Source organism: Cyprinodon variegatus, unplaced genomic scaffold (assembly GCF_000732505.1).
Source record: "Cyprinodon variegatus isolate N-32 unplaced genomic scaffold, C_variegatus-1.0 Scaffold129, whole genome shotgun sequence".
NCBI lineage: Eukaryota > Metazoa > Chordata > Actinopteri > Cyprinodontiformes > Cyprinodontidae > Cyprinodon > Cyprinodon variegatus.
The window spans coordinates 134,380-154,423 of record NW_015150582.1 but is presented as its reverse complement, the minus strand read 5'-3'; the positions used below and the strand labels follow the sequence as shown (position 1 = coordinate 154,423).

The 20,044-nt window shown below is 37.0% G+C and overlaps 2 protein-coding genes across 5 annotated transcripts in view; both read left to right on the top strand.

The window, feature by feature from the left end:
* The first annotated feature begins 2,489 nt into the window (after positions 1 to 2,489).
* On the top strand, positions 2,490 to 10,213 carry LOC107085609 (probable G-protein coupled receptor 61). 2 transcript variants are annotated; one of them, XM_015376049.1, is made up of 2 exons: positions 2,490 to 2,676; positions 5,114 to 10,213. In XM_015376049.1, exon 2 carries the CDS (start codon positions 5,306 to 5,308, stop codon positions 6,713 to 6,715), a length of 1,410 nt encoding a protein of 469 aa, XP_015231535.1. In that variant the 5' UTR covers positions 2,490 to 2,676; positions 5,114 to 5,305; the 3' UTR covers positions 6,716 to 10,213. The 2 variants fall into 2 exon arrangements, with proteins under 2 accessions (XP_015231535.1, XP_015231536.1); XM_015376050.1 differs by having other exon boundaries at positions 2,490 to 2,802.
* A 4,641-nt stretch (positions 10,214 to 14,854) lies between these two features.
* LOC107085648 (AMP deaminase 2-like) overlaps positions 14,855 to 20,044 on the top strand; it is a 37,497-nt gene continuing 32,307 nt past the window's right edge. The window contains exons 1-2 of one of the 3 annotated variants that reach the window (XM_015376113.1): positions 14,855 to 14,901; positions 15,253 to 15,312. In XM_015376113.1, the coding sequence (XP_015231599.1) occupies positions 15,303 to 15,312 (10 nt within the window). In that variant the 5' untranslated portion in view covers positions 14,855 to 14,901; positions 15,253 to 15,302. Of the gene's footprint in view, positions 14,902 to 15,252; positions 15,313 to 17,697; positions 18,335 to 20,044 lie in introns of those variants that run through there. The other 2 variants (XM_015376112.1, XM_015376111.1) reach the window with 2 other exon arrangements.

Here is a 20,044-nt window from a genome sequence, read left to right as displayed (position 1 = left end):
GGATAACGGGTATAGGTGGAAGCAGTAGCTCATTTTTATCATGTTAATGTTATAATCTTAATTAGCTAATTCCCAGTAGAATCAAACAAGCTTAGAATTCATTTCCACTGATTTTTGAAGTGTCCATCTTTGAAAGTCAAACTTTTTCTTTCTGCAAATCGAATAATGGCTTTCTTAAATCAGTTGATTGTAAAAAAGCATCATTCATGAAATAGTAATTGCACCAAGGGGCCCTCAAGGACCGTAATGTTTATGTTAAAATAAAGCAAAACAAAATCTTCTAGGAATAAAGATAAAGATAAAAAAATACAAATGCGGTCACATAATGCAAAAACATAAACGAATAAATAAATAAAAGCTTTAACACAGTTATAATCTTGAAAAACCTTTGCTTTGACTTGTTTATGATTAACCTAAATAAATCAAGTTGGAAAATTATATGATAAGAATCAAATATGATAATTACTAAAAATCTGAAACAAATAATGAAGCCTACAAAAAGAGTTATACATTATACATACATACATGTATGTCTTAAAAAATTTTTAGATTATAATTTCTGGTCATAAATCCTCCCTCTTTGTTCTGTACCCTACCTAGTCCTGCTGTGCCATTAAGAGTGAGCAGATGCACCTGCCACTCTCCTAAATACCTTCATTCCTCCCTGCAGTTACTCAGCCTATTTACACCTGACTCTCTCAGTCATTTCTCGCCAGAATGTCTCCTCCATGTGTGCACTGCCAGCCTTCCTACCTTACTGTATTCGATCTGTGCTTACTTCTCATCATGCTCTGGTCCCTTTCTGGATTGTTTCTACCTTCATCTAGTCTACTTACAGCCTGCCACTTGGTTTGGTCATTTTGAATCTTTAGGTTTGCAATCAGCCCATTCAGCATGTCTTCAGTGGGTTCTGCATTCATCTGATTCCTCAAGCCTGCTGCCTGTCTGTCTGCCCATAATACCAACTGTTTCAATAAACATTTTTGCCTACATTTATTTATTTGTATTTTTTGTGCATTTACTGTAATTGTGTGGTGATTTATTTAGCTTTTTCCGCTGTGTTTGTTTTTAATGGTATCAGAGTTGATTGTCCATACCTGGTGAAAGGTTAAAGTGCTCAATCCACTTTTTTATTTTACTTAATTATTTCTTTTTCTAAAAAAAAGTTAGTATAATGATCTCATTTATGAAAAAAAAAAATGCATGGAATCTATACTAAAAAATGATGTACACCAAACACCCAAAAACGGAGTATGCCAAAGAAACGTGATTTATAAAACCATGTATAAATAAATCTTTTAACCAATGTGTTAAGTTTGATAAATATATACTGGTTAGCCACAGTAAATAAAAGGAGCTATTATCAATGGTGCCTTTAGAGTATGATGACCAGGACATCCAGGCAGGATTGTGCTTAATGCTGACTGCAACATCCCAGATTTATAGATAAATTCATAAAATTATTAACTTCCTAAAAGCGGCTTTAGGCAGAGAATCAATTAATTTTTGGTTAAGCTGAACACCAATTTGTGCTGGTAAAAGCACACAGGAACCACAGAGGGGTTTGCAACTGCAATTTCAACCTGAAAGACTCACACAGAAGCACAATTAGAGAGCCTAATTCAAATTAGATATAGAGAATTATGTTTTAATTGAGCAGATGTGTTAGGACAGATCACAACACTTGCATGGAAGTTGGCATCAGCAAATTAACAGGCCCATTTTTGTGCATAGAGAAATTTTATACATGAGACCCCTGGACTAAAAAACCATCCAGGACTCATCCATAATGGGTAAAATCAGTTTCTGCCTTTAAGCGGCGTTGTGAAGTTGTGGAGTTTGTGCAGATCACTATTGTTTTTTTCTTGTTTTAATTTGACTCCCCAAGTTAAGTGTGACTTATAGTGATTATAGAGAATTCAATAGAAAATATAGTTTAGTTATAAATATGAAATGGAACATCATTTGGGAGTTAATGCATACTTTTTCACATGCACTTCTAGGCAGGTCAAGACAATTTTGTATAGGATGCTTCAGTACATGGACAATTTAAAGTGCTTTACATGAATTAAATAATACAATATAGGAAAAATTAAAAGCAGGCTTTAATTTTGTTTTGGGGGGGGGGGGTGCTCATAACTTTCCTACAAATTACTTCCTTGCCTTCTTGATTTCTATTAAACATATATTTTGCATTTTATAGCAGAACTCTGTGTAGAACGTTAGATTTTTGTTTCTTTTGTTATTTCATCTAGGGATCGATTATTGTTAAACATCTTCTAGGCTCCTCAGAAGGCTCCTCTTTCCTCATATCATGCTATATTTAACTACATTTCTGTATTTTTTTTTATTCATGCTCCATTTTTGTTGGTTGAATCTGCAACAATGCTAAGGACACTAGGACCCAGTGGAGGCAGCATCTCCGGCTCTGTTTCTCAGAGCCTCCTGCTCCATCTCTGTGGTCACTGTGTGTGAGAGGTGGGGGGAAATCAGAGAGTGGAGGAGAGAGAGGGAGCTGGTGTCTTCTCTGTGAGCATTTACATCAGCTACGTTTCAGAAGAATCCCTGCCACCACAGCCTTGCAGTCATCCAGAGAGCAGGATGCTCAAGGCAGATGAAGGGATGGGAAGAGAGACTGCTCTACACGATGGGAAGTGCCTCAGCAGCATTCGCAAGGTACAGTGTTTGAATTCCAGCATGAAGCTCAGCCATGGGAGCAAAGTCATTTCCATCCTCAAAGACAGAGGCAGCAGCAGCAGCAGCAGCAGCAGGCAGCTGCATCAGGGAAATATTCTGGTTCAGGTACACAGTGCTCTCTTTCCTGCTCCGTTCTTGTTGCTGTCTCTGATTTTTTCAAGTATTCTCCCCCATGCTTCCTCCCTTTCCATCCTACCAGCTAATTAGACAGTTATTCATTCATTAAGCAACCTTTGATATTAAAATATATTTAAATAAGACAGCCCCTAATTCATTATGCTCTATTTCTAACATTATTGATTACCATAGAAATGAGTAACCGGTGAGACCAGTCACATCAGGTAAGAGGGCTCAGCTAAACTGGGAGTAGCTCTGTGTGTGATATACAGATGATGCTCTGGGAGGACAGTGAATCAGAGCTTATAGCACAGGTTAGGGCTGGTTCCTTCACCCAGATTTGTTGTGCTGTGCAGAAAGGACCCCCAGAATCGCAGTATTTAGCTACATCCTAAACAGAGAGGATGTAAATCAGGAGAGTAGCAGTCAACCATGTATGTTTGCTGTCTGTGCAAACATCCTCTGCAAGCTTTACACTGAACATGGTCACATTAAGTGTCCACAGTGGCCAACATCCTATTCTGATCACATTAGGAGAATCATCAGTACATTCATACCTAGAAGCTTCTGGAGTATTTGTAATTACTTACTGTGTTATATTGAAAGTGGTCATTTATGTGAGTTTTATGTTATACAACCAGAAAAGGAGTAGATATGAAGGAAGGAGGCTATTGACTGTTTGGTTGCAGGATTAGCTTGCAATCATCCATTGACAGGATTTATGCTTGAAAAACTGTATACATCTCCACGTTCTGCTTGACCAACTTGGATTTATGAATTTTTTTTCCCCCATAAAGTTTTCCATTTGGTTTTAAATTCAATGTCAAGAAGATTAGCACCAAAATGTTTGCAGTGGTTTCTAGATATTCCTGCTGAGAATGAATTTTCTTTCTTTTTTTTTTTTTCTTTTTTTTTTAGAAACCAGGCCTTGCACAAGTATCCATGTTTCTTAAACTTTTCACATTTTTAAATTTATAATCTCAAACTATAGTTTGTTTAATTCGTATTTTATGTAAGTTTTGTGAAATGGAAAAAAATTACCTTTTCTTTTCCAAATTAAAAATATATACAAATACATTTGTCATGGATATTTACTCCATATATGCCCTTTTACTCGGATACCAACAGACTTTCAGAAGTCACAGAATTAATAAATAGAATTAATGTGATATATATATATCTTTAAGTATAAAGTCATGTGTTCTGAAAAGGCCTCAGAAATTTGTTACAGAACATAACCAGACAGGTCAGATATAGAGCTGTGGGATGGTTTATACTTACCACCTCATATGGAACTGTTAAATTCTTAATCTAAAAACATAAATGTGTGATACAACTTCAAACCTATCAAGACTTGACTGTCAACCTAGACTGACAGGCTGGGAAGGGGGAGCCTGAAAGACCTATGGAGGGTTGGGAGATAGATCTACAACTCTGGAATGAAAATGTCTTAACAGGGGGATGATGACATGTATATTTCCCTGAAAAAAAGCCTTATTGGAAGACTTATTGGAAGATTGCAAGATCTGTAAAGTTTTGAAAGGAAGCAGTACGAAGTCCTCTATGCAGTTTAAATCAGGCCTTTAGAGGAACAGGATGTTTAGATGAAAAATTTGATCAGGCCAGACAACAACTAAACAGTTCTGCCATTATGCAAAACTCGTGCTCAACAAACCATCCCCAACATGAAATACAATGGTGGCAGGATCATGTTGGAGGGATTAAAAATTTCTTTGCCATTTTAGTTTGAAATCGTTTTTAGTATTTCTTATTATAGTTTAGTTTTTATTTCTTGAAAAGGTTTAGTTTCAGTTTTGTTTTTATTAATTTAAAGTTATAGTCTTAGTCTTTTATGCAAAACAGAAAAGTCAGCTGCATATGGCTACAACATAAACTACCTGTAAAGGACTTCTGTAATCAAAGTGGATTTATACCGTTTTTGCTCTTTATTTTACTGTGTAACGGAATTCAACATTGATTTTAATATTTCTTTTTCACTATTAAGATTTCGTTTTCAAAAATATTGTAATAATTTCTTATGCTTAAAATTTATGGTTTAGGATTCTAGAGTTTACCAATTCACAGCTTTTCATCCCTAATAGAGTGGATTTGTTCAGCACCTTGCCTCTATGTGATTGTTTTAGCTCTTTTCTGGTTTGTTTTTAATGCCTGTTTAGTTGCTTTTAATCTCTGCAAAAGTGGAATAAACTTCTATTAACTGAGCTACTGAGTACATAGAAAAATGTGCATTAAAGTTGAGACTCAGCCATTCTCTTGTGTTCTTCCATTCTAATTTTAGTGCGGCATGTGACTGATGGGCAGCTAGAAAGTTTCAGAACCTTCCAACGATCCTCGCATCATCCTCTGGACCTACAATATAACATCTGCTCTAATTTTCAAACCTCTGGTTTTCTGACCACACTCCCTGGCCTTAAAGGATGGGTGATGGGCCTGTAACTGACCGCACCCACCTACCCCATCCTACCCTTCAATGGAGCCAACGTGGAACTCCTCCCACACGTCTCCACAGCCAACATCCAACCTGTCTGCCTCATCTCTGCCTGAAGGCTGGGCCTTGTCCCAGGCACTAGCTCTGCTAGCAATGCTGCTAATGGATCTGCTGGCTGTGGTGGGCAATGTGGCTGTCATGGCTGTGATCGCCAAGGCCCCACAGCTCCACAAGTTTGCCTTTGTCTTCCACCTGTGCATGGTGGACCTCATGGCAGCTCTGGTGCTGATGCCCCTCGGCATGCTGTCGAGCCGGGCCTTCTTTGGGGAGGCTCTTTGCCGGAGCTATGTCTTTCTTAGTGTGTGCCTAGTCAGCGCTGCCATTCTCTCCATCTCCGTCATCAACGTGGAGCGATACTACTACATCATACATCCCATGCGTTATGAAGTGAAGATGACTGTTGGTCTGGTGGCTTCAGTATTGGTGGGGATATGGGTCAAAGCTCTGGCCATGTCTGCTCTTCCACTGCTTGCTTGGTTCCTGCAAGGTGGAAGGACTCCTCTTTTGGAAAGTGGCGGGGTTGGGGGAGGTGGTGGAGGGGCCATTCCACCTCCCCCTGCGGCTCAGGGTCATAGGCGCTGCTCCCTTCACTGGACTGGAGGAGGGTCAAACCGCCTAGCCTTCATGGTCCTGTTCACTCTGGTGTATTTCCTCTGTCCGCTGTTGGTTATTCTGGTTGTTTACTGCAACATGTTCAAAGTTGCTCGGGTGGCAGCCATGCACCATGGTCCGCTTCCCACTTGGATGGACACGCCGCGACGGCAGCGGTCAGAGTCGCTCAGCAGCAGGTCTACAATGGTCACCAGCTCTGGGACAGGCACTGGCACGGACAGAACAACTCCACATCGACCCTTTGGGGGAGGAAAAGCTGCGGCCGTTTTGGCAGCTGTAGGTGGACAGTTCCTCTGCTGCTGGTTGCCCTACTTCACTTTCCACCTGTACTCAGCACTAGCTGCCAGTCCACCCGCTGCGCTAGCCTCTCTGGAGGAGGTGGTGACCTGGATCGGCTACTTCTGCTTCACTTCCAACCCCTTCTTCTACGGCTGCCTGAACAGACAGATCCGTGATGAGCTAGGCAAGCATCTGCCTTGCCTCTTTCGCAGAACAGGCGTCGAAATGGAGGACAGACTGCCAAGCCGTGACGGTTCCATAGAGGAGAATTTTCTTCAGTTTCTTCAGGGCACTGCCTGTAACCTGGATCCTCAAAACTCTCAAAGCACTTCAAGTCCTAAAGTGGGAGAGGCCTGCTGCCCTGTTGCTCAGTGCCAATCAACTGAGATAGCACAACCCATTCCCATTGATTTTCGCATCCCTGGACAAATTGCAGAGGACACTTCAGAGTTTATTGAGATTGAACAGGCAAAAAACAACCACATATTTACAGACAATTAAATCTTTGTTGCTGTCGATCAAAACTGCAGATATGAAAGTGTTTCAGGAAATTCTCCCTTTTCTACTTTTGTTTAAGATGGATGTTAGTTTGACCCTGCAGGTTTTAACCATGTTTTTCAGCTTATAGTGACGAGTTGATGGTGCCTTGCGAAACTATAAATACCTATTTAACTTTTGGACATTTCCTTGCGTTACAACTACAATATTTATACATAATTTATCACAATAACCCTAGAAAATAGATTGTGGAGTGGAGGGAAAAGGGTATAAATGGATATAAGTTTCTGTCCTTCTTTTCTCTGCCTAAAATAACCTAATTACATTTTTTTTTTAAACTGAGTTTACCCCCAGAGTTTAATTAGATTTTTTTCCCCGTTATAAATCCAACTTTTCTGAGAAGGTCTGTTGGAGAATAAACAGCATCATTAGAACAAATAAAAACAGCAGATATATCAGGGAACCAGTGGTGAAGAAGTTCAAGGCAGGGGTTTACATGAAGAACTATTCAATCAACCATCCACAAATGGAAAGAGCAAGAGCAGGAAACTGGAACCAGTGGTTGCAGAGCCCTGGTTTAAACCGACAGGCGGAAGGAATAGAACGCGGTACCTCTTGAAAGGGTACAGTAATGCAAAGGTGGAGTCAGAGGATGTGCTGACATGGAAACTCTTCGTTGTTCAATTAAAAAAACATACAAAATCCATGGCAGAGGTGAAAAGAAAGCCAATAGAGATAATTCATGTTTGCCACAAGCTGTGTGAAGAAGGTGTTCTAATCAAATCAAAATATCACTTTTTTTGGCTAATATGCATCAGAAATGTACACAGAACAATTAACATTTCTCTCACTCTGAATACACCACCCACAGAGGGAAACACAGCAGTGCAAGTATCATATTGTGACAATATTTCTCCTTAGCTGGGTCAGCTGCAAACAACTTGGCTTTCAGCAGGCGCACAATCAAAAATGTTCAGTCAGAGCTAAAAAAGGGGTTTTGATCAGTGGTTCCCATACTTCATTCTACACCCTTCCAAATATTATATCCTGGCCTGAGAATCCCACTTGTAAATTTACAGACAATGCCACGAAATATGTATAGAAAATTTATTTTAAATTTTTGTTTTTATTATCTTTATTCCCTATTAATTTATAATGATGTTCGTTTAGCATATATAATATTATCTATTTGTACAAATCTGTATTATATTCCAAGTGAATGAACTTGTTGATGAGAACAGAACAAAAGCAATCAAACCTTTCTAAGTGTGTGTGTGTGGGAGGCCTGAGCTTCATCTATTTCATATGCATATCGTTGTCCAAATGTAAACATGCCCTGTGTTTTGTTTTGAGTACTCTAAAGTTTAAAAGCCAGATTCAGACAAGTAGCTGTTAAAAAGGGAAAAAGACATTTCAGTGCCCTATCTGCCTTAGTGGGATGGTCCTTCATGGTATAGTTAGACCAAGGAAACTTGATCAAAAAACACATAGTTTTTATAGGTTAATTTGATATATATATGGTCTACAATATTTTTATAATAATGATTTAAAACATATTCTTCATAATAATGAAAATGTATATTTAGTTTTGGCACTTTTGTTTATTTTTCTGCAATTTCCTGAGGCAGACCCTATTGCTCCCTCCTGGGGGGTCGTCCCCAGCTAACCTCAGCAGGGCAACAGGGATCTAAACCACTTTAAAAGCCACTGGCATATTAAACCTTAGTCAAAGACCAGAACTATTCAATAGAGGCCTAAAACTGGACACACAAAACTACATGTCGTACTTGGAGTTGTGGTTTAAAAAGTTTTTTTTACCTAAATGAGCTGAATAAAATGTGGGTCAGAAACATGTATTGTTTCCCTTCCACCTCACATGACACATTGTTTTTGCTGTTCTGTCACATAAAAGTCCCTTGATCATATTGTTGTTACCCGGCAGAATGTGAAACCTTTTTAAGACGTCGTGAGGTATTCCGCTTTCAACTGCTCCATGTCAAAATTCCTTATCAAGTAAGTTTTAAAAAATAAATCTGCGTTTTGTCATTTAATCACTCAGCTCAGTATAAATAAAAAACTTCACAACAAAAAGAATAAATAAATTCAGTTATTAATTGAGACAGCTTATTAGTGAATTTACTCATGATGGAGGCTTCCAAATAAGATTTGAATTGTTTAATTATGATTTTTTAGAGAACAGTTTTTTTCATTTCATTATTGTCAGTTAATTATGTTGCTTAATTCAATATTCAGTCCATCAAGTTTTGTAAAAATAATGAACAAACCAACCTCCAAATAAACACATTTTAAAGTCTACTTAGGTACTCGTTAACATAAAAGCTTTCTTTCTAATTGTGCAAATAAAAAAAAAGAACAGCAATAAAACATTAAATCTATGACAGACCATTCAGCTTTCATCCATTAAGTGACAACATCAGTCCTTTAAGCCATGATGGTCTCATTTTAAACATAAGTAGCACAGATATTACAGTATTATTTTAAAAATAGGCTCTCAGAAAGCTGGTGAGAATTAAAGTGACTCATTTTAGATTAAAAGATAACTTACCTTCAGGGTTATTAAACTCTCTGCCATATGGTGTATTTTCTGGGAAAGGACTTTTTAATACCATCTGGAGAAACTGCATCACATTCAAAAAGTGTTCTGTTTCCTGCATTGTTTAATGTGATATACTGTGTTTTGTTTTTGTACGACTGTAGCTTTAAGTTGTTTATGACACTCAGTGAGTGCAATTTTTCTATATTGTGAATCTCAGCTATCATGATGAGCAGGATGATTTAGTTTGTTTTTGTTTGGACATGTAAACAGAACTTGTTTCTATGTTATTACCTGTGGTCATTCTTATCAGAGTGAAAAATATGTGCTCCTTTGACTGCAGGGCCCTCATGGTACCTCTCCAAGAAAAGAGCATTTGGATGTTTACTGTGGTCTGTCAGGTGTTATTTCTGCACACTAATGCTTTTTAAAAGTTTTATTAGGACTATGGCTTTCAGTCTATAAGTTTCTCAACCTGTGTTGAACTGGAATTAAGGATCTATTTGACCAAACATATGTGGATGTGACTGATCATCTTTCTTACACACATGCTGTGGAAACAGGGTTTATATAGTACCTTCTTAAGGGGTATTTTTAGAAACAAAGGCAGTCAAAATCCCAAAACTTGTTAAGCTTGATGCTTTGTTTTCACCATGCCTAAAGCATACCCCAAACTGTGAACGATGTCGTTTAAGGTTTGCTTCTGTTCAGAGATCATTTCTATGCTGTGACAAAGAAGAAAGGAGAATAACTTCCACTGTTTTTGGGATTGTGTGGATATTTTCAGGGGAAAAGGCCAAAGTTTGAGTGGAAGAAAGTGTTGTAATAAAGACTTTATATGTTTGTACAACATTTTGGCTTCCCTCTTATTATTGCCTCCTTGCTCCACAAACTGACTGTTTTTTCAGAATGAATAGAAGATGTTCCACAATTAGAGATACGTCTGTTTCACCCTGTTTTTTTTGTTGTTGTTGTTGTTTGTTTGTTTTTACACACAAATATTTTAGATAATCAAAAAAAAAAAAAATCTAAATGAGTCAAAGCAATTCACCATTTTTGTGCTGACCTTAGCAACAGCTGAAAAGAAGCACTTGTGGCAACTTTCCTCAGAATTGTTCTAATATAGTTATACTACTGTTGGAGGTTTTTATAATTGCCTCAGGATATCCGATAGGTTTAATGTCAAATGAGAACTTTAAACTTGGAGATCATCTAGATTTCTTTTTTTGACAAATGTTTAATGTCCCTTTGTGTTGCTTTGTTTGGCAGAGGGTTTGATCTTGACTCTCATTTTTGCTCAGTTTCTCTATTGTTTAGGCAGGAACTTTGTTCTGGCTTTATTTTACCTTTTATATGATTAGGTATGAAAAACACTTCAGGTAAGGTTTTCCACTGGTCCATGTTCTATTCTACACTTTGTCTCACCACAGTCCCCTGGAGAGCCCAACGTTTTAGAAATGGTTTGTTAACCTGATTGATAGATGTGGAATAAAGCTTTTTTTTGTACTTGCAATTTTTTAAATAAGGGGATGATCTGTTGCTTATTGATTTTCTGCCTTACTTCATGTTGTCAAATAGGTTCTATATAAGCTTTTCCTTTATTTCTACAATGAGGCAGTGATCAAACCTGCCTGTGGTTAGTAATATCAAATTAAATGTATCAATACCTAATGAATAAACAGGTAAATTACAAAAGGTGCTGACTGCTCTATCAAAAGGGGTCTGGTCAAAAGCTTTTTTGTTAAGAAAATTATATATTTTGAAAAAGGCTCACAAAAATCTTTGTTTGCTCTAAAATTTAATCATTTCAAATCTTTAAAGCAGCAAGACATCATACATCTTTGAAGGGGGAAATACTATATCTAAATTCCCTACTTGTTTGTGTTCCCCTTAATCTCTGGGCTTCACATAGATATCTCAGAGAAAAGAGACCTGGCGGGAGGACTCAGTTCAAACAATTTGACCTTAAGGTAACATTTAAGCTTGAAAGGGCAAAGTCACGCTGTGACCTTCATCAGAGAAAAATAAATAAAGATGTGGAGATACTCTATCTAATCAAATCCATCGTGCCAGTGTCTCATTTCGAAGAAGCTGGTGCGTGACAGGCCTCACACCTCAGTGATGGACCTCAGTCAAACCGCCTCCATCTTCAGCAGACTGCTATCCCCATGGCAATTTTTACCTAGTGACATTTCTCATCACTGTTGTGGGTGGGAGGAGGAGCCTGCTCTTTTGGGAACCCAGAGACTCACTTTGGACTTCTTCAAATATGCTATTTATATAAAAAACAAGGATGGCTTTTACTTTTTGATGCTATCATAATATCAGGACTGTTTGTGTGAATTTTCTTCTACAAATTTAACAAAATCTAAATTCTTAGAGCCATATTTTGAATATTTCTGTGATATCTTTCCTTGATGGATCAAAAATGACATGTGCCCCAATTCAAATTTGATATTTAACCTAAATTTAACATTAACACTCAAGTACTTTTGCATTATATAAAGAGTTATGTGCAATATGTTCTACTTTTTTTTGAAAGATTTTGATTTTTATTTATTTGGACCGCTGGATCCTTTATACATATAAGTCACTATCAAGCTTAATTAAAATTAGCAAGTGTTGGTTCTCCATCTACAAAACAAATGCCGGCACATTTTTCTGTTGAATTTTCCTATGTTATTCTTTAATTATAAAATGTTTCCATTACTTTGATAGTTTTGAAGAAAATAAATATCAAAGACAAAAAAGTTTGACAAACAGCAGACATACATCAGCTCCAACAAGGTGGCTGTTAGGGAGCTAAAGTATTAGCTGTAAACTAGGCTGCAGTAAACATTCAGCTCAACATTACCATAAATCACAAGGTCACTAGATTGTTATAAATGTCTCTTAAAGACCAGGTTTTCTAGTGCTTTTCATCAACTACTCCCTGGAGTCACAAAGCCAAACATGAGGAATATTCAACAGAAAAATGTGACCCGCATTTGTTTTGTAGATGGAGAAACACTTGCTAATTTATTTAAGCTTAATAGTGACTTGTTTGTGTAAGTGATAGAGCAGTCCAAATGAATGAAAATCAAAATCTTAAAAAAAAATAAAATAAAAAACAGAACATATTGCACATAACTATTTATATAATGCAAAAAAGTACTTGAATGTTAATGGGAAATTTAGGTTATATATCAAATCTTATCAAATTTATAGATCTCAATGATTGAATTTCTTCAAGATTCTAGATCAGAATGTGTTTGCTTATAAGGTGCAGATCAGCTTTTCTTCGGACACTTTTACAATTATAGTATTGCTCTTTAAAAGCAAAGTAAAGAAAAATTAACAGCACTGTTCATTGGGTTTAATGCTCAAAAAACCACAATCTGACATAAGTGATTGATATATTTTAATTGCTTTGTGTTTTAAGGGAAACAAAGGCATAGAGCAAGCTCAATGTTAAATAATCCTGAATGTTATTTATACTATATAAGTCCAGATCGGTCAAATATTAGTGTTATTGTCCAAACAGCATGGATGTTAAGGAGCAGAAATCTCTAAAACATTAATCAGCATTTTACCTTGCAACTGAGGGGGTAGTAATGCTAAGAAAAACAGTACTACAAACTCTGTCAGCTTAATTCCTTCTAGTTGCAATTGTAAATATGTGTAATGTGTCCAATGCACTTTACTGAGATTTTAACTAGGACAGTGTGCTTTGGTCAGATAAGGCTAAAAATAAACCAGGTAGGATGGATTTGAAACAATGTAGGAATATGTTGGAACTTACAATAGCTCCTGTCTACTGTTAAACATGGTGGAGGATCTGTAATGCTGTGGGGCTACTTCAAAAACCAAGACTCTGTGAACCGTCTTAGACTATGATGAATTCTTGAAAATACAAGGATGTTCTATAGAGAAATCTAGTGTTAGAAAACTGAAAATTACTTTGTTTAGCATTGCAATTGTTTAAAGCTTGTGGGCAAATCAGGGATTCATCAGGCACAAAATCAGCCCTCCTCCTTAGAAATCTCAGTCAACACACCTAAATCCTACATGAAAGACATGAGGTTAGCAGAAGAGAAGAGAGCAGAAGAGAAGACCCAGAATGGAGGAAGGTGTATTGGTGTCAACAATGGGGGGAGGTTGCTTGAGGACCCAAATGCAGACATGAGTGAAGCAGAGATGAGTTCTTGTTGATTTGATAAAAAACTGAGGCAGACATCTAAAAATGCAAAATACAGAGAACCAAAAAACATCAGGGAAAACTCAAGTGGGGAACCAGAGATGAGGAAGCAACTAACAACAACAACAAACCAGCACTGAGTGACTGCAGAGGTAGGGTATATAAGGGGAACAAACAAAGGGTGGGCTAATGAGTTAAATATGGAGCTGGTGTGAGTTGAACTAACTAGAAGGAAGCCAAGGGGAAAGGAAACAAGCAAAAGGGGGCAACAGAGAGTAACTAAAGGCTGCTTGTATATAATGAAAAATAAAACAAAAATCAACAAAACAGAATAACTAATAACTGAAAACTAAAAGCTCAGAGTCCCAAAAGGGGAGAACTTGAACAATCGGTCAGTATTTGCCAAATCTAGGAAAATGTTTCAGGAGACAACTTGCTGTATTTTTGGAAATTGGGGAAACTAATTACCATGGAAATCATTTTTTTATAAAAGGAATTTTTTTTTCTCCAAATCTAGCAGTTTCAAGTAACAGTGAGTCTTTTTAACTTTTGCTTTGTCATTGTGAATAAAAGCTGCTACAAATCTCCAAAGGTTTGAGTAAATTGCAGTGTAAGCTACGTTGTTGGACTTCACTCTAAAACAGCCCTGACTCAGCTCTTTTCTTTCTGACAGTCCACCAGCTGAACTTTGAAATAATCAGGAGCAGCTAGATGGTCATTGTCATGCAAGTTATACATTATCTGACTTACTATAGGGGTGGGGTGTAAATAAAGTATAAGAACAATCAGGCAAAGAGAAATGGAAAATTGTCTCTCGTTATCATAAAGGTGGTTCTTATTTGCTGTTTTTTTCATGTAAATATGCAAATAGTCTTAAATAAAGATTTGTTCACACTTGTTGACCATAAAACGAAAAAAAAAATGGCATGTATATAATCTCACATATATAGATACAAACATGTACAGATACAAACATAGATAGATAGATAGATAGATAGATAGATAGATAGATAGATAGATAGATAGATAGATAGATAGATAGATAGATAGATAGATAGATGATAAATAAGCACAAGTTACATTAAGCCCATTTTTAAAATAAAGATATTCACCAAATCATTCACACGTCTCGCATTAACAGTTTCAACTATCTATAACTATATATCTATGTATCTGATCCAGTATCGTGTCGCAGTATCTCGGGAAATGTCCTGTTCATAGTTTAGCCTTTTCCCAGTAGAGCAGTTACTGTAGATAAAACCTTATCTAATTTGGCAGGACAGCCTCCTCTGTGTTTCTGGGTGTGTTTAAATCAACCTTTGAACCTCTAAGAGACAAACTGGGGCGGCTCCTTAAAAACTACAACTTCATTTCTCCCAGAAAGGAAACTGAAGCTTCGTCTAAACAAAAAGAGACAAAAGCCCAGGAAGCTGCTGAGCTGAGGTGGAAAACACTGAGGTAACGGCCTGGATGAACTCACTGTTACACACCTGGCTGCATGTTTGTTTTCTTATGCTTCATTTTTTTAAAGGAGAGCATTCTAGAAATGACAGTTCTTTAGCGCCAGAGCAGTAGAAGTTATTTTATTTTAGGATATTTAAGTTAAAGTTAAGCTAGCCAGTATGACGTCAACGTTAGCTAAATGAAAAATGTAGAAAAACTGTCCAGTTCCTTTGTTCAAAGTTTCTGTTGGTTTTAGCCTCCAACTACTGTACAGCCTCTGTGGACACTTACACTCTGTATAAATCACTATAATGTCAACTTTCACACGCCAAAGTTGTTTATTATTTCTCTTTCTCGTGTTTTCAGGAGATCTCCTATATATTTGAGCCTCTCTGAGTCCCCAGCTAATCTCAACCATGTCAGACGGTATGTTAGCATCCACACATCCTATAAATAACCTGTTAATTATTCTAATGTTCAAAATTCTGCATTCCTACTATAACAAATCTTTATGCTTAATTAGTTAAAGGTCAAATTTATTTGTCAAAATGCTCAGAAATGACAGGAAGATGTGTCTCATATTTATAATTAACCAAAGAACATGGATTTTGTTTTTTATCAGACTTTCCAGATTTTCTTTTTCCTCTTTTTTATTTTCTGCAGGACAAAGTGTCATTAATGAAGCAGTCGTAAGAGGAGCTTGTGTTATCTTTATTATACCTTATCAGACTTTCAGTTCAGTATTTTTTTTTCTGTCAGTGTTTTGTTGTATGACCCAAAGACTGACTGATTTATTATTCAAAATTCACATTTAAGCACTTTACCTGGATATAGAAACCCAAATCTAAGTATGAAAAAATAACATTTGTTGCTTGCAAAGGATTTGTGGGTACTAATAGCCAAAAACTGTCTTGAAAGGAATTTGAATATGTCTCTAGGAGATGAGATATTAACAAATGTTAAAAATGTCATAAACCTGTGAACAAACACTGTTACAGTGATGCAGTTAGCAGCCAGAAATGGCTGCAACAAGCAGGGACAACAACACATTAAGTCTATGTTTTAGAAAAACAACAACAGCTAAAAAACCTTGCTTACATTTGATAAAGTGCGAGAGTTTTCGGGTTTTAAAATATTGAGGGGAGACGATTTGGAGAAAGAAAGCAAACAGTTTTTTCCTTCTCTTTGCTGTTGGTCTCTACCAATATTTTATTAATTAATTTATTATTTTACCAATAATGCATTCACTGTACTTTAAAAGAATAAGAAAACACTAGTTCGCTTGCAGCGGTACACACAGTGGTCTCATTCTAAGCAAAAGAAAAGAAAAGCATGTTTTCACAAATCTTAGTGAATTTATTTCCTACAGCGTGATTAATTATATATTTAATTCACTTATATAAGGCCAAACTGCAGTGTATACATTTTTTTATTTTAGACAAAAGTAGGTCTGTGGGGTGTTTTTATTGTTGTTGCTACACCAGATTTTATAAAAAAAAAAAATAGATCAGATTTTAGAACAGGCAGGAGAACATTTATTTGATCTTGAAAATAATATATAGATTGTTTCTTCAACTTGGTGTTCTTGTCAGAATATGTTTCTGAAATTAAAAATGTCACGTTTCATTTTTGTTTATAAACATCCGTTTCAAATCTAATTTAAACAGTTTATTGGCGATTATTTTTATATGATTGAAAGCTTTTATTTTCAGTCCTTGCTTGATCACATGACTGTATTAGTACATCTCGGCTTTATCTAAGTTTTATTACAGCTTTCATGAAGAAGAGGTTGTCTAAATCTGTGTGTACAGTTTTGTAAACATTTAAACACTTTGGCTGTGAATGCTGATTGGGCAGAACTTTGATATCATCTGCTTACATACTTTATTATTATGCTTTATTGTTATTATTATGATGCTTTATTATTATTAAATGCTCTCTTCCTGGGTGATTACAAGCAAGTTAAAGGCAAGGTTGCTGTTACTGGTATTTATTATAGTCAAGATGTAAAATGATTGTGCAAAGACAGAACCCTAGGTGCATTAGTTTTTTATACCACTAGATGGGTATCTTTGCTCTTTTTTTAGGTCTCTTCTCCCCCAGGTCTTCATGTTAATGATATAATCAAACGTTTTTAGAGAGCACAGTAATCCTGTCATCGCCTCATAGTTTGCATCTTTAAAAGTCTTCTGTCTTGAGTACCAGCTTTTGAGTTGGCTGATAAGAGTACTGATACATTAAGCATTTACTGTCATGTGTTGTGTGAAAAAGAAGTTTATAGTTTATATGATGTTTTGAATTAATGAAAACCAAAAAAAAAAATACATGCAAACAGATCAACGGATAGGGTTCCATTGAAATGAATTGGATTTTAAAAGGCTGGTCTGTAGTTTTGTAGCGTGACCTGAGGGGGGGCAGAGTTATGTAAGTAAGATATATTGATGTGAAAATCTGTCAGTGAAGATTTATTTTTTAAATTTTCCAGACTCTGACATGCGTTTACTACCGTTTTAGTCAAAGAGTTTGATGAATGATATTGTGCTCCTAGAAAGTTGTCTGTGTGCTACTGTAACTTGTCTCAGGTTGTGTTTCTGTCCCTCTCTGTGCATTGGCTGTCACTATTTTTAAAACACCCCTGTCAGGAAGGCCTGTGCTGTGTTTGTGTGTCTCTGAGTGTGTGTGTCTGCTGCCCCTCAGAATTTTCCAGCTGGGAGGAGATACAGACTTAACCAGTTAGCTTACATACTAAGCAGGTTTCTAAGCGTATTTATTCTCTGCCGTTTTGTTCTCTTTGGCTTTTTTTAAGTGTCCTATTTTTCATCTCAATCTCCTTTTTTTTTTTTTCTCTCTTGGCTAAATAGGTGCGTTCTTATGATACCTACTGGATCTAACTTCTAAGTTTAGACAAGTGGAAAAACTTTTGTCCTCCACTCACCTTGGCTCTGAGCTGCTGGGGTTCAGTTGGTCACCAGGACTGCTGGCTGTCATGCTAGCAGCACGACTTCTTTTACGATGGCCTCTTCTGTGGTTATATTTCACCACGTTGCCTATGGGAAGCTCATTCCCTGGTTGCTAAGGCAACCGAGGAGGATGGTCCCCTGCAGGATCGGGGAAAGCCTTGGGCGGCCTTTCAGTGCATCGCTGCACTGCACGCCTGCTGACCCATTGCTCACTGAAAGGAGGAGGAGCCAACTTTGCAGCAGAGCTGTTACCAACCCAGCGTGGGTCCTGCTACTCCACCGCCACACCGTGAGACTGAGCTCCAGCGGCAGAGCCGGTGCTCCCCTCTGCCCCTCACTTCACAGCTCAGACTCGCTCTGCTCTTATAGTAACAGGAGCTCAGGTATTAGGATGTCATCTTCCAACTCCAACAGTGATGGACAGGGGAAGCCTAAACCTAAATCCCAGATTCCAAAGAGAGGAAGCCCACAGAGCAACACCAGCCCTGGTGAGTGTTTATTAAAGGGGGTCCCATAGAGAGAGAGCAGGGATTATCAGTTATTAACGAGGGTGGAGTCAGACAGTTACACAGATGTGTGTGTGTGCTGAGATGTAGTAATATATGCAGTTTATAAAGACATTTTCCCCATTCATAACTAATGACTACAGTATCTGTTGTATTTGAGGTTTAAGGAGAACTAAAGTGGTTGGTTTTTGGCTGATGCTGCATATTTGATATTTAACATGCTTGTGTCTCCCTGTATGGACTGATCGATATTAAATATCTCTCAGCTTGAAGTATAACTGATAGTTTGAATGAAATGGTTTCTATTTTATAACACAAGATAATCTAAATCTATGTTCACTTTGTTGGCAAATGACGCCCAATTCAGATCGTTTTCCTCAAATGTAACTGTTTTTCGTCTGCGCTTTGTAAACAGCTGTTTTTAATTAGTTGTGCAAAGTTCCTTCTTACCTGTCTTCTTTGTTGAGGATAGGATCATGATGCTGTCGGCTCCCTGTGCATAGTAGTGTAATAAAAACATTAGAGACCAACTTCCACCATGATTTTTTGTTATTTTCAACTAAGCTTTATTGAGCTCTTCTAGTGACAGTTACATTCATCATGATTTACATAAACAGTGCAGTGCTGTCTGACGTCAATCTGCAAAAGGATTGGATTTCAGCTAAAAATCACAAAATTGAGCATTAAGAACCATTGTGTGAAAGTAGCTAATTAGTCTCTGGAGTTGGTGCTTACAGTGTTATACATCAATTTATCACTTGTTAATGTTTTAAGAAATTATTTAGTAATTTTGATTTAAAGAAGGGTAGTTAAGGTTTTGTTAGGTAAGATTTATGTTTAAATAAGCTGTACGGTATTTTTAGCCTACTACTGTATTATTTATTGTTTTGATGTGGAGGTCCCACCTGAAAAAACAGTTTCTGTTTCTTCCTTCTGATTTTTTATTTTTTTTTTGGCTTAATAGATGTTCCTCACCTCAGGTTAGGAGCTGGGGATCATCTTAAAGAAAAACGAAAAGTCTGAACTTGCTACAGGAAAAAAACTGGACTATATTCAGGCAAAGTTACCAAAGTTTCTGCATATAATGACCTCATTTTGTTGTTTTTGTTTTTTTAGTAAGTGTGATGACTATATAGAGGGTAGAACTTTGCATTAGTTTTCAAACATCCAAATCAAAACAGTTAGATTTGTGCTGAAATTTATGTTATACATTTTTCGAGAGGTTTTTATTCCTGTAGACATGTTTTAACTGTCCCATCAAAATTATAAACAGAGACGCACTGCATTCTAACATTTTAGTGTCTGACTCGCACATGGAGGTTTCCAACAACTTGACATCTTGAATTTGATCAAATTCGAGCTTTTACAAGGCATCATATGACACTATGTGTGAGCAGGTTTGTCCCTGTGAATAAATTGAATATACTTACAATTATTACTTCATGTAAATATTAGTTAGACGTTTGGTGAAGCTTTTGGGTTTTTTTTTTTCTGTTTAAAAGGATGCAACCACATATCTTAAGCAGTAACTCTCTCTGACAGGCATTTTACAATCTTTGCTGAGGAAGCCTGTGTGCTTTGCGCAGTAATAAATAACTTAAGAAGTCTCCCCATCCATGCAGTCATTTGAGGCCTCTCAATTAGCCGCTTGGCTGAGTCCTGTGCTTCTCCCAGCCTGCTTTGAGCACCAGA

What these genes read in the sequence shown, in the direction of transcription:
- LOC107085609 (XM_015376049.1), top strand. Translation starts at nt 5,306, where the DNA reads ATGGAGCCAACGTGGAACTCCTCCCACACGTCTCCACAGCCAACATCC.